We start from the raw sequence: 15,000 nt of genomic DNA, 5'->3' as shown, positions 1-15,000 counted from the left end.
AAAACCCTATTATCCTGCCGGATATGGAACCGGATCTTGGATCCTGTGCATCTCTAATGTTGATGTATGTTCCTCTTCTGTTACAGGTGGGCGGGACAAGCGTGGAGGCCCCATCCTGACCTTTCCAGCGCGTAGCAACCATGACAGAATAAAACAAGAAGACCTGCGCAAACTAGTCACCTACCTGTCCACTGTGCCCAGGTAAAAACACCTGTGTGTGTGTGTGTGTGTGTGTGTGTGTGTGTGTGTGTGTGTGTGTGTGTGTGTGTGTGTGTGTGTGTGTGTGTGTGTGTGTGTGTGTGTGTGTGTGTGTGTGTGTGTGTGTGCAACATGATCTCTCAGAATTCTGTGGAATGGACTCGATGGAATATAGATAGTAACCTGATTTACATCATCTGGCTGCGTTCAGCAACGTCACACGGGGGCGTTCCATTCCCTCCCGCATGGCATACCAGAGGGCAAGAGTCAGGTTATATATGTAGAAAGCACTTCTGTGAGTCAATCACGGAAACAATTCCGTGTCCAGGGGCACGGAATTTTGGCAACATCTGTGAAACTGACACAAACTGACACTTTGTGTCCCAAAGATCTGTGTCCATTCCACGGAATTCTGAGAGATCAGGCTGGTGTGTGTGTGTGTGTGTGTGTGTGTGTGTGCGTGTGCGTGCGCAACAAGTTACTCAGTTAAGTTACTTGTGTTGGAAGGCAGCTACAGCAGGTTTTGCTTTTACTTTACTTTTACTTTGGCCATCACTGATTGCAGTAAACGACAATATGTGAGAGCGTTTATTTCCAGATTTGCTATTCTGTTAGAGGTGCGACTGGCAGCATGAGTCTTATTTGAAGCTTACATAATATAATATAATATAATATAATATAATATAATATAATATAATATAATATAATATAATATAATATAATATAATATAATATAATATAATCCCCTGGTGTTGACTCTGGGCTTGGTAGACTAACCGTGTGCAGTATAATGTAGCCAGCAGAAGGCTACAGAAGGCCCTGTGTGTGTGTGTGTGTGTGTGTGTGTGTGTGTGTGTGTGTGCGTGTGTGTGTGTGTGTGTGTGTGTGTGTGTGTGTGTGTGTGTGTGTGTGTGTGTGTGTGTGTGTGTGTGTGTGTGTGTGCGTGTGCGTGTGCGTGTGCGTGTACTGTGCATGGCTGCGTGCGTGCATGTGTGTGAGTTAATGTACGTGTTAGTGCGTGTGTGTGAGATAGAGCGGGTGTGAGGGGATTGAAGGAGGGATGTAATTATAGATGCTTCTGCATGGCATCCAATGGTATGTAGTAGAGTAGAGTAACTTTATTGATCCCCAGGGGGAAATTCAAGAATATGTGAATATGTGACAATGGTTTACAAGTGCTGAATGCTAATATGCAGTATAGGGGTTTTGATGCTAATGCATATGCAGTTAAAGTGGTGTTATGCTCAGTGAGCGTGAATGCTAATATACAGTGCAGTAAAAGGGGCTGGATGCTAAGATGCTAATATACAGTGCAGTAGAGAGGGGGCTGTATGCTAAGATGCTAATATACAGTGCAGTAAAAGGGGCTGTATGCTAAGATGCTAATATACAGTGCAGTAAAAGGGGCTGTATGCTAAGATGCTAATATACAGTGCAGTAAAAGGGGCTGTATGCTAAGATGCTAATATACAGTGCAGTAAAAGGGGCTGTATGCTAAGATGCTAATATACAGTGCAGTAAAAGGGGCTGGATGCTAAGATGCTAATATACAGTGCAGTAAAAGAGGCTGGATGCTAAGATGCTAATATACAGTGCAGTAGAGGGGGCTGTATGCTAAAATGCTAATACACAGTGCAGTAGAGGGGGCTGGATGCTAAGATGCTAAGTGAGCATGGTCGCTAAGTGAAAATTAAGGCTCTATGGTGCCCTGTGCAATTAGGCTCTCTCTGCCTCTCTCTGGTGATGCTATCTATCTATCTATCTATCTATCTATCTATCTATCTATCTATCTATCTATCTATCTATCTATCTACGTATGTGGATATGAAGGCCATACTCAGGGGTGGATTATTATTCCATGGGCCCCTGGGCCAGAAAACAAGAAAGCCCCCCTTATGTGCAGTTGTTAGAAGTGTGATTTCAACACAACTGTATATGAGACTGGGCATATAGAGGCTTGGGTTTCAGGGCCCCCTTGACTCTTGTGGCCCTGGGGCTCTGCCCTGTAGGCCTGTGCAGTATTCCACCATTGAGCCTATAGATCCCATATGCAGCTGTGTCATGCATAATGTATGCTTCATGTAGAGCGGACCCAGTATAGGCCTGCACAGTATGCTAGCATGGTTGCCAGACGAGATTGATGATTTCCAGCCCATAAATTGTTCAAAACCTGCATGTAAGCACTAAATCTCACCCAATTTCAACTAAATTTTATTGATTTCTATAACCATTAATCTGCAGAAAAAACTTTCCAAATGCCTCTTTTTGCCCAGGGATAGTCATCCTAAGCAGCCCAATTGGGCGGGAAATCTCCCAATCTGGCAACACAGCATGCTACAGCTGTACTGCAACATGTGATCGTTTGGTTTCCTGGTATTCCTCTGCCTGCTGTACTGCACTGCATAGGGGGCTCTAGAACCCTCCAGGGGGATGTTGTGAAGGGTGCAGTTGAGAAACACTAATGTAGACCCAGTATATACACAGTATGTGCTGCACTGCAACATGTGAACGCTTGGACTACGTTTCATGGTAGTCCTCTGCCTGTTGTAGCGCACTGCTATATATGTTGGGCAGTCATGGGTGAGCGGTTAGGGCGTCAGACTTGCATCCCAGAGGTTGCCGGTTCGACTCACGACCCGCCAGGTTGGTGGGGGGAGTAATCAACCAGTGCTATCCCCTATCCTCGACCATGACTGAGGTACCCTGAGCATGGTACCGTCCCACCGCACTGCTCCCCATGGGGCGCCACTGAGGGCTGCCCCCTTGCACGAGTGAGGCATAAATGCAATTTCGTTGTGTGCAGTGTGCAGTGTTCACTTGTGTGCTGTGGAGTGCTGTGTCACAATGACAATGGGAGTTGGAGTTTCCCAATGGGCTTTCACTTTCACTTTCATATGGCAAGAGCAAAGCTTTGCAATGAAACCTCTCTGGAGAAAGGGATCAAACTCACTAGTTCATTTCTGTGGTCTGGTACCTTGAAAGTGAAATGCATAGCAAAGGCTGATTCATTCCTATGGTCCAGAACACATAAAGCATATTGTATAATGGTTTGTTAGTATTCAGAGCACCCCTCGCCCCAATCTCCTCTCTCTCTCTTCCTCAACCCCACACTCTTTCTTTTGTTTGCAGAGAGGGTGTTAGTTCAGAGATGTGTGGCTCCAAGTATTTCATCTGATGAAGTGCTAAGCCCCCCCAATATGTGTCCCTCTTTGATATGTGTGGCTACAAATTGGACCTGATCAAATACTACAAGTACTAACATTATCCCTCTCCCCCCTCTCCTCTCCATCTTTCTCTCTCTCCCTAATTCCCCCATCCATCTCTCTCTCTCTCTCTCTCTCTCTCTCTCTCTCTCTCTCTCTCTCTCTCTCTCTCTCTCCCCTCCTCTCTCCATCTCTCCATCTATCTCTCCATCTCTCCAATCCCCCCTTCTCTCTCTCTCTCCATCACAGTGAGGATGTGAGTAAGCGTGGTTTCACGGTGATCATCGATATGCGCGGCTCCAAGTGGGATTTGATCAAGCCCCTTCTGAAGACGCTACAGGAGGCCTTCCCTGCCGAGATCTGCGTGGCCCTCATCATCAAGCCAGACAACTTCTGGCAGAAACAGAAGACCAACTTTGGCAGCGCCAAGTTTACATTCGAGGTGAGACTCGACTTAAGGGGAAGAGGGGTTCAAATGAGGTTACAGATATGTTAACAATTCTTTAAATGATTAATCTCAATCACAGTGAATCACAGAGGATTTGACATAGATGTAGCATGGAATCAAATAGGCCTACAACACCTTTAGTTGTGACATTTTATTCTATTTTTCAATATATATATTTTTTGATTGACAGTCATTGCAGTCAAGGTTTAGTCTGAGCTTGCAATCCATTACAGTCTCACTAAAATGAATCACAGAGCCCTTGACATGAATGTTGCAATGGATCAAATACAACTCTTTTTGTTATAGACGTTGGTTAGCAAAAACAAGAACTTTTTTGATTGACATTCAAGGTTTGTTCACTGCTTGCAATCCATTACATACTCTGTCAGTTGCTCAGTGAAGTCTCATGTTGGAAGGATATTGTGACAGGCTTTCTTTGTTTCTTTTACTTCTACTTCTGATGTTAACGCCTCTGTAAACAAACAAAACTGGTTCTGAAATGAGAATGCTTCAAACCGAGACCGGCACACAACTACCCGCCTACTCTACTCCAGGTGCCACTAGTGTTCAATATTTTCTCACATTCCACTGTTGATATTTACAAAATGTTTCGTAGAATCAACCTTGAAAATGTTACACTCTCCAAAGAGTAACATGTACACTATTCTTTTGAATGGGGCCAAATGTTAACTGAAATGGAGTTAATTTCAACTTAAAGATTTGAAATGACGTTGGGATTCTTGCTGTGTAGAGCACTGTGTATCTCAATGCCTGTCGAATGTGTGAATGTCAAGACCTTTTTGTGTGGTTTATGTCCACCCCCAGTTGTAGTGTCAGGGTCAATGTCAAGACCCATTCAGCCCTCTCCTGCCCAGACCTGAATGGTGTATCTCTCGGGGGGCCTGGCCAAGGAGTCATCACCTCTCCTATTGCATATTAATGTGACCTATTATTTATTTAAGCAGTTCTCTAGAACTGCCCTAATATGTATTTAAATTTAAAGATCTCAATTTGGATCTTCTTTCCGGCAGGCCAATATGGTGTCATTGCAGGGCCTGACTCAACTAGTGGACTCATCTCAACTATTTTATATCCTAATGCATATCTGATTTACAGTACATGTGAATCTCTATCATAGTATATACCCCTCTGCCCCCCATAGACCAGTATTGTGTTGGTAGAGGGCCTGACTAAGATGGTGGACCCCTCCTAGCTTTGCGTGTCGTACCAGATCTCACTGTTGTCTATACTGTATAACTGAATCTATATACACCTTTCTGTCTCCATAGTCCAGTATAATGTCTATGGAGGGCTTGACTAAACTAGTAGAGCCACACAGCTGTATGTGTCCATGTCTATGTCCCATTCCGTATATGTACGATTGTAGGTGTCAGTGTTGTATCTGAACTAGCTTAATGAACTATAATCCGTGAACTAGTTCGTAATTTAGGTTAACGTGAACTGAACGCACACTATTTACTGCCTGGTGTATATAAGATGACATCTAACATATATTTTCACTGTTTTGCACTGTTTTCACTGACAAAAAAAGTCATTGCTGTCTCTGGAGTTATATAGGCTTTACCACTGATATCCCTCACAACAACCTCTTGCAAAAAACAACTCTGGGCTAGGACTATTCATGAATATTCTCTATGAAGATAACCACTGATGTACACTATACACCCTTCTTGTCTCCATAGACCAGTATGGTGTCGGTGGAGGGCCTGACTCAGCTAGTGGACCCGTCCTAGTTGATGTAGTTGTAGATGTTCCAGCGCTTCTTAGAGCTACTAGCTACCTAGAGTACTATTAATGAATATTCTCTATGAAGATAACCACTCATATACTCATACACCCTTCTGTTCTCCATAGACCAATATGGCGACGAAGTTAAACTGAGATGTCCCAGCCCTTCCTATGTATCCTAATCTACATGTATATCTTGAATACTATGTACATGTATTGTATTTGTCTCCGTAGACCAGTATGGTGTCAGTGGAGGGCCTCACTAAGCTGGTGGACCCGTCCCAGTTGACGAGGTTGAGCTGAGATGTTCCAGCGCTTCTCAGAGCTACTAGCTCATTTTCATTAACAAACAATAGAAAACGTCCGCCTCCTACTGTAAAATCAGTGTTCTGTGTGATCGCGCCCCAATGATATACATTATTGTCTCCGTAGACCAGTATGGTTTCTGTGGAGGGCCTGACTAAGCTCGTAGACCCGTCCCAGTTGATGAAGTTAAACTGAGATGTTCCAGCCCTTCCTATATCCTAATTTACATGTATATCTTAAATACTATGTACATGTATTGTATTTGTCTCCATAGACCAGTATGGTGTCGGTGGAGGGCTTGACTAAGCTCGTAGACCCGTCTCAGTTGACGAAGTTAAACTGAGATGTTCCAACGCTTCCTATGTATCCTAATCTATATGTATATCTTAAATACTGTATTGTATTTGTCTCCATAGACCAGTATGGTGTCAGTGGGGGGCCTGACTAAGCTCGTGGACCCATCCCAGTTGACTAAGATAACCACTGATATACATTATTGTCTCCATAGACTAGCATGGTGTCGGTGGAGGGCCTGACTAAGCTGGTGGACCCGTCCCAGTTGACGGGGGACCTGGAGGGCACGCTGGAGTATGACCATGTGGAGTGGACGGAGCTGCGCGTCTCCCTGGAGGAGTTCACGGGGGGAGCGCTGCACCTCCTCTCCCGCCTAGAGGAGCTTCAGGACGGCCTGACCAGACAGGATCTACCCATGGACGCGGAGGAGTCACGACGCCTACTGGGTTAGTACACACACACACACACACACACACACACACACACACACACACACACACACACACACACACACACACACACACACATACAGGATCTACACATGGACGCGGAGGAGTCACGACGCCTACTGGGTTAGTACACACACACACACACACACACACACACACACACTTAAAGCGCACACACACACACACACACACACACACACACACACACACACACACACACACACACACACACACACAGGATCTACCCATGGACGCGGAGGAGTCACGACGCCTGCTGGGTTAGCACACACACACACACACGCACACACACGCACACAGGCGCACGCGCACACACACACACACACACACACACACACACACACACACACACACACACACACACACACACACACACACACACACACACACACACACACAGGATCTACCCATGGACTCGGAGGAGTCACAACGCCTACTGGGTTAGCACACACGCACACACACACACACACACACACACACACACACACACACACACACACACACACACACACACACACACACACACACACACACACACACACACACACACACACACAGGATTTACCCATGGACGCGGAGGAGTCACGACGCCTACTGGGTTAGTAGCTACACACACACACACACACACACAGGCAGGATCTACCCATGGACGCCGAGGAGCCACGACGCCTACTGGGTTAGCACACACACACACACACACACACACACACACACACACACACACACACACACACACACACACACACACACAGGCAGGATCTACCCATGGACGCCGAGGAGCCACGACGCCTACTGGGTTAGCACACGCACGCACACGCACATGCACACGCACACGCACACGCACACGCACACACACACACACACAGGCAGGACTTACCCATGGACGCCGAGGAGTCACGACGCCTACTGGGTTAGTACACACGCGCACACACACACACACACACACACACACACACACACACACACACACACACACACACACACACACACACACACACACACACACACACACACACACACACACACACACAGCTGCAGGACGGGCTGACCACACAGGATTTACCCATGGACGCGGAGGAGTCACGGCGCCTACTGGGTTAGAGATTATTACCAGACACACACACAGGGCCGCTGACAGCTTTGGCAGGACCCGGGACAAAGACATATAAAAGGGCCCCAAACCAAATACATATAATGGAATGAGGCCCCCTCTCTCCCTGGGCCCGGGACAACTGTCCCTTTTGTCCCCTCCTTTCAGCTTCCCTGCTCACACACATACACACATACTGGAGAACTTGCCCTTAAACGCGGAGGAATCACAATGCCTACTGCACTGGGTAGGACCATTACCACAGATAGACAGACAGACAGATCGGCACACACACACACACACACACACACACACACACACACACACACACACACACACACACACACACACACACACACACATACACACACACACACACACAAACATCATAACAGCTTCTCTTCCTATCCTTCTCCAGAGGATCACGCTAGGCTGCGTAAGACCATCTCCAAGGCCCCAGTAGACGGCCTGGACCAGGAGGGCCAGCGGCTGCTCCAGAGGATCCGAGACGGGGGAGACGGCCGGCTGTCGGGGGGGCCGGACTTCCAGAGCCTGGTGCCCAAGGTGAGGCCTCTGGTCTGGCAGCTGTGTTGTAATGGATAGGGAGTCGGACTTTAGATCACAGGGTCATAGGTTCAAATCCCCTCCCTTACCAAACCCTGCTGGGTTTGTATGCATTTACCTGTTAGCCTGGTGTCATGTTGTGTTTTTATTATTATCTATCTATATCACCTGCTGGGGCCTTTGATCTCTGCTGGGCTTTTATACTAGGTGAGGCCTTTGGTCTCTGAACCCCTGTAAGCAAGGTTGTAAGGTTATGTATGGTTAGGGAGGTGGTCTTAAAATCACAGAGTTGAAGGTTCAAATCCCAACCTCACCTCTCCCCACACCTCCATTAGGGTGACCACCCGTCCCGCGTAGCGCGTGCGTGTACAGCGCTTGGAGCTCAAATCGTGCGTCCCGCTAATTGACAGTCTGTCCCGCATAATCAAGTGTGCTCGAAGAAAAAAAAGTCTCTCTATCCCTGAGACCTAGGCAGTCACACAGGGGTTCCAAGACCCACCAGCATCAAAGCAAGCCTGCATCAAAGCAAGCCAGAGGTGGGATTTAACTTCGTTCCATGCTACTTTTTAACACCCACCTTGCCCTAGCAGCAAACTGACCGATTCTTACTTATGCGTTCTATTTTATGAAAGCTAACCGCGAGTAGCGGCAGTGCTCAATACCGATGCGAAGCGCACATCGCAACGCGCAACGCGAGGGAAATGTAGGCTGACTTTTTGTCCAGTTAAGAGAGTCAAGCAACACTGTGCCACCTTGGATCAATGTGAAAACAGACACTAGTCCATGACTTTTGCAACAGAATGCATCAGTGAAGCAGGAATTCTGTTTCCCAGGTTGATTTATTGCTGTTTCCCCTGATGTGATTCACAGTATGGCATTTGTAACAGAATAAACACAAGAGCAGGAATTGTCAGCCAAGAATGGCTAAATCTGAAGTTTGTTTTCCCCAAACGCTGTGATGTTGTAGCTTGCTAAAATGATTATTGTAAAATGTACAGGTCCTTAAAGGTGTACAAAGTAGCTTATGGGTCTTCATGAGCTACCAATTTGGCAAAACTGCACAGATGCACAAGGTGTAGCTGGTATTTTCAAATTATGTTCACTTATTGTTTCACATGGAGCTCTACTGACAATGTTTAAATTGTCTAAATAGTGTTGCCTATTTATTTATTGATTGTTACATTTATTAGGGCTGTGGGGTTAAGCAGTGATTACATTTTATAGGCTAGGCCTACTTTATATTTGCATTTTATAGAAGGAACAAAACTACACATCGGTTGCATATTGTAATTCCCATATCTGCAATGTTTAGGTTAAAAGGCCTACCTGTCACCTATCCATGCCCTGTGTCATATAACGCCCAATAATAGCCTACATCACTAATGTAGTAGTATGGTAGTAAAGCCAAATTGGGGGCGGGGGGGTTGTTGCTGGTGCGTGAGGGCGCGTGAGTGCGCATGCACGCCAGGGTCTGTCCCACATTGTCCCTCAAAAGCATACCCCTCGTCCCCCCTTGGACTTATCAGCAGGTGGTCACCCTAACCTCCATCCATGACTGAAGTGCCCTTGAGCAAGGCACCCAACCCGACATTGCTCTAGGGACTGTTTGGAATACTTAAAATACTATAACTGTAAGTTGCATTGGATACAGTAAATGCATAAACTCAGTGTAATGTAAAGTAATGTAACGTATCATTACTTCTTCTCCTAGGTGGCCGCCCTGCTGGACAAGCTCCAGGCGACGCGACAGCACCTCCTGCAGGCCTGGCATACACGCAAGACACAGCTGGACCAGTGCTTTCAACTGAGACTGTACGAACAGGACGCAGAGAAGGTAACACACACACACACACACGGACGCACACACACACACACACACACACACACACACACACACACACACACACACACACACACACACACACACACGCAAGATGCAGCTGGACCAGTGCTTTCAGCTCAGGCTGTACGAACAGGACGCAGAGAAGGTAACACACACACACACACACACACACACACACACACACACACACACACACACACACACACACACACACACACACACACACACACACACACACACACACACACACACACACACACAGACACACACACAAGCACACACACACACACAGTGAGAGTTTGGTATAACAAGTTATTGAATTCATATATCCATTCTTATAGCTCTGGCTCTTTAACCATGGTGCTGAAAAGATAATGCTTCATGAGTAACGGATAATGTATGCAGTAAAGTTAGAGCTTTTTTTGGCATCACAAGTTACTGAATTCGTATAGCAGTGTTTACAGCTCAGGCTATACAAATGCAGAGAAGATTTAGGGCTTCCGCACATCGGCTCCGACAAAGTGCTGAGCACTGCTCCGCAAAAATTCGATTCCATTGTTTTCAATAGAACCCTGCACACTGGCGCCGATGTCCGTGGACATTCGCGGATGTCGGATAGCAATTAGAGATGAGTTCTATTTTGTCGGCGCCGCCCATTGACTATCAATGCAATGTTCGTGTGAAATTGGGTTTGGGGGGTTTGAATTATGTCAGAAGCGAAAGTGCGCTGCAGTTACCTGACTCTTGCCATCTGATATCTGTGAGGCATGGGAACGCCCCCGCGTGACGTAGCCGAACGCAGCCAGATGATGTAAATCAGGTTAGCGCCGCAGTGCTGTCGGAGCCAAAGTGCGGTCGGCCTGAGGCTCATTCGGTATCCTACATTGCTGGATCTATGTAGCAGTATGGCACACTGAACTGAATCCAGACCTCAGCTCACACACTGCACTGAATCCAGGCCTCAGCTCATTCTCTGCTAAAAGACTGAGAAGAGAGAAAATATCAAATATGCAAAACACCAAAGAAAGAAATTTCACTCACGCTGGCAATCACTTCAGACTGGGAATCCCCTCCTGATTTAAATGCCTGCCTTAAAACTTCTATAATCTACTATGTCTGCTCCTCAGTCTCTGTGGTGTCTGGGAGGGAGGAGTGAATGAGTGGCCTGACAGCTCGTATTGCTGCTTATATTTAAAACATTACGCTAGCGGCTAGTTAATAGCAGTACAGCAGCAGCAGTGCTAACCCTGGTTACTATTTAAAACATTACGCTAGTTAATAGTCAAGTCAAGTCAAGTCAAGTTTATTGTCAATTTCTTTACATGCACTGGTCATACAAAGAATTTGAAATTGCGTTTCTTGCTCTCCCATGCAGACATAGACTAATCTAGGTAAGGACATAGACAGTATAGACATAGACAGTACTCATACATGGACATAGACAGTATGGACGTAGACATTGCTCATACAGACATTTAAAGTGCAAGACTGGACAACAGAAGACTTGTAGAGAACATACATTAAGAGGAGGTATTTTGTTGTTCTTTTTCTAAAAGTCCTTTATAGCGTTCTGACATAGTAATAGTAGCATTTGAAGAAATAAATAATTAAAAAAAAGGTTTTTATTACAGTTTTTCTCGATTGGTTTGGCTAATTTCTTGAAACCGAGATGACATTTCTATAAATTTTGGGTCATTTGGCTAAACATTCTTACACTTCTGCACAACAGATCAGATAACTAGCAAAATGTCATATACCTCCCAAAACAGCTCATTCTTGAATCAGCACTAGACCTTCTCCCACATAAATGGTCAGTACCATCAAAATGGTATAGATCCTTCTCAATTGCTTTGGCTCATTTGCATTCATTTAGTCCTTCTGTCAAAATAAACTGGATGGTTCAGCATAACTACATGGATCCTCATCACTTGCTCATATCACTCCAAAAACAGTTTACCCGTGTGTCGAAACTAAATTCCTCTCACAGAATGCCGTTTGAAAAAATGTCAAGAAATTAGCTAAATAACAGAGGAAACTGTAGTATGCACGGTTATTTTCTACAAACTAGTAAAGTTACAATACCATCTGGCCTGTTGAACACTGTCATGAATTTACTGTTTACAGTAAAGAAATTCTTAAAATATTATGTTTTGACAATTGTGTAGACTACTTTGCATATGATGACTCACACAATGAAATCATGCTGACATGTTTTGGAGAGGGCAACCATTACACTGAGAATTGTCTAATTCGTTTAGATAAGAAAGGTCAATTTATTTGGAAAATGTGCTAAATGTATGCTCAATGTGTCAACTGTAGGGTACTTGTACATAGCCATCTGCCGAGATGTACTAAACATTTGAGACATGTACAAAGCATTTGAAAATTGATGAAAGCCATCAATAATGCCATACTGTTGTGGGAAATTGAAATTTGGTTTGGAGATTTGTCCGTGTTGTTTTGAGAATGTCATCTCAGTTTCGAAAAATTAGCCAAACCAATCGAGAAAAACTGTAAATACGCCAGCAGCAGTGTGTGTGTGTTTGTATGTGTTTTGTGTGCGTGTGTGTGTGTGTGTGTGTGTGTGTGTGTGTGTTTAGTGCAGGTAGAAAGTGCGGTGTGCGTCTGTGTGTGTGTACCTGTGTATGTGTGTGTGTGTGTGTGTGTGTGTATGTGTGTGAGTATGAGTTGTGTGTCAGTGTGTGTATGTTCGGGTTTAGTGCAGAAAGTGCAGTGTGCTTGTGTGTGTGTGTGTGTGTGTGTGTGTGTGTGTGTGTGTGTGTGTGTGTGTGTGTGTGTGTGTGTGTGTGTGTGTGTGTGTGTGTGTGTGTTGCGTGTGTGTTGTGTGTGTGTGTGTGTGTGTGTGTGCATGTGTATGTTTTGAGTTAGTGCAGGTTGAAAGTTCAGTCACAGATGTAGTAGTGCAGGTGGAATGTTCAGTCGCAGATATGGTGGTGGGGATGAGGGGGGGGAGCGTTGTCAGTGGCCTGGCTGGCTAGAGGCTGACAGTGAAGGGAGAGTGGGTTGAGTGTTCAGTATCTTGATTGCTTGATGCATCGTGCTGCTTGCAAGCCTGGTGGTACGGGAACGGAGGCGCCTGTACCTCTTTCCAGAGGGCAGGAGGCTGAACAGTTTGTGTGCAGGGTGGCTTGTGTCTTTGATGATCATCAGTGCTTTTCGGGTGAGGCGTGCGGTGTAAATGTCCTGCAGGGAGGGGAGTGGTACTCCAATGATCTTCTTCGCTGTGTTCACAACACGCTGGAGTGTCTTCCTGTTTTTCTCCGTGCAGCTTCCTCCCCACACTGTGATGCAGCTGGACACGACGCTCTCTATGGTTCCTCTGTAGAATGTTGTCATGATGGAGGGTGTAGCACTTGCCTTCTTTAGTTTGCGCAAGAAGTAGAGACGCTGATGGGCCTTCTTCGCCAGTGATGTAGTGTTGGTGGTCCAAGAGAGGTCGTCGCTGATGTGCACTCCAAGGAACTTGGTGCTGCTCACTCTCTCCACAGCATCACCGTCGATGGTCAGTGGTGGCAGTTGTTTTTGGACCCTCTGAAAGTTGACAACAATCTCCTTGGTCTTGTTGACATTCAGCAGGAGGTTGTTGTCTTTGCACCATCTGGCCAGCAGGTCTACTTCTTCTCTGTAGTGGGTCTCATCGCCCTTAGTGATGAGGCCCACCAGTGTTGTATCATCCGCAAACTTCACTAGATGGTTAGTGCTGTGGGTCGTTGTGCAGTCATGTGTCAGCAGCGTGAACAGCAGGGGGCTGAGAACACAACCTTGCGGAGCCCCCGTGCTCAGGGTCAGGGTGCTTGAGGTGTTATTCCCTACCCGTACTGCTTGTGGTCTCTGCATCAGGAAGTCCAGCAGCCAGTTGCAGAGGGAGGTGCTGAAACCTAGTTTGTCCAGTTTTCTGATGAGTTGTTGTGGTATTATGGTATTGAATGCTGAGCTGAAGTCAATGAACAGCATTCTCACATATGAGTCTTTATTGTCCAAGTGGGTGAGGGCTGGATGGAGGGCAGAGCAGATTGCATCCTCCGTCGATCGCTTGGCTCGGTATGCGAACTGGTAGGGGTCCAGGGTGGGGGGTAGGGTGGCTTTGATGTGTGACAGGACTAGCCGTTCGAAGCACTTCATGATTATGGGCGTCAGTGCTACAGGACGGTAGTCATTGAAGCATGATGGTGATGATTTCTTCGGCACGGGTATGATGGTAGCAGCTTTGAAAAGTGATGGGATGACTGCTTGCTCCAGAGAGATGTTAAAGATGTCTGTGAAGACATCCTTCAGCTCTTCTGCACAATCCTTCAACACTCGGCCAGGTATGTTGTCTGGGCCAGCTGCTTTGCGTGGGTTGATGGTGGCCAGTGTCCTCTTCACACTGGCAGAGGACAGGTACAGGGGTTGATCATGGGGGGGAGGGGGAGTTTTCTGTGGATGAGTGTCATTTTGTGCTTCAAAACGGGCAAAGAAACTGTTCAGGTCGTTTAGCAGAGAGGTGTTGTTGTCACAGCTTCGTGGTGCGGGCTTATAGTCCGTGATGGCCTGTATGCCCTGCCACAGGCTCTGTGCATCTCTGCTGTCTTTGAAGTGTGTTGTTATTTTGTCCGAGTATTCCTTTTTTGCTTTCCTGATGCCCTGGGACAGGTTTGCCCTTGCTGCTTTTAGGCCAGCTACGTCTCCTGCTCTGAAGGCTTTGTCTCTGGCCCTCAGCAGTCTGTGAACGTCTCCTGTGAACCATGGCTTCTGGTTGGCCCTGGTGGTGATGCGTTTTATTTCTGTAACATCATCAATGCATTTTGTGATGTAGGAGGTCACGGTGTCTGTGTACT

The 15,000-nt window shown here is 46.3% G+C and overlaps 1 protein-coding gene across 1 annotated transcript in view; it reads left to right on the top strand.

The window, feature by feature from the left end:
- kalrnb (kalirin RhoGEF kinase b) overlaps positions 1 to 15,000 on the top strand; it is a 149,015-nt gene that overhangs the window by 46,279 nt on the left and 87,736 nt on the right. The window contains exons 3-7 of the mRNA XM_063211968.1: positions 87 to 201; positions 3,651 to 3,843; positions 6,413 to 6,644; positions 8,174 to 8,319; positions 10,031 to 10,153. Coding sequence (XP_063068038.1) covers positions 87 to 201; positions 3,651 to 3,843; positions 6,413 to 6,644; positions 8,174 to 8,319; positions 10,031 to 10,153 — 809 coding nt within the window. The remainder of the gene's footprint in view (positions 1 to 86; positions 202 to 3,650; positions 3,844 to 6,412; positions 6,645 to 8,173; positions 8,320 to 10,030; positions 10,154 to 15,000) is intronic.

Source organism: Engraulis encrasicolus, chromosome 12, assembly GCF_034702125.1.
Source record: "Engraulis encrasicolus isolate BLACKSEA-1 chromosome 12, IST_EnEncr_1.0, whole genome shotgun sequence".
Taxonomy (NCBI): Eukaryota; Metazoa; Chordata; class Actinopteri; order Clupeiformes; family Engraulidae; genus Engraulis; species Engraulis encrasicolus.
Note: the sequence above shows the minus strand (reverse complement) of the source record. Positions and strands in the feature narration are given on the sequence as shown.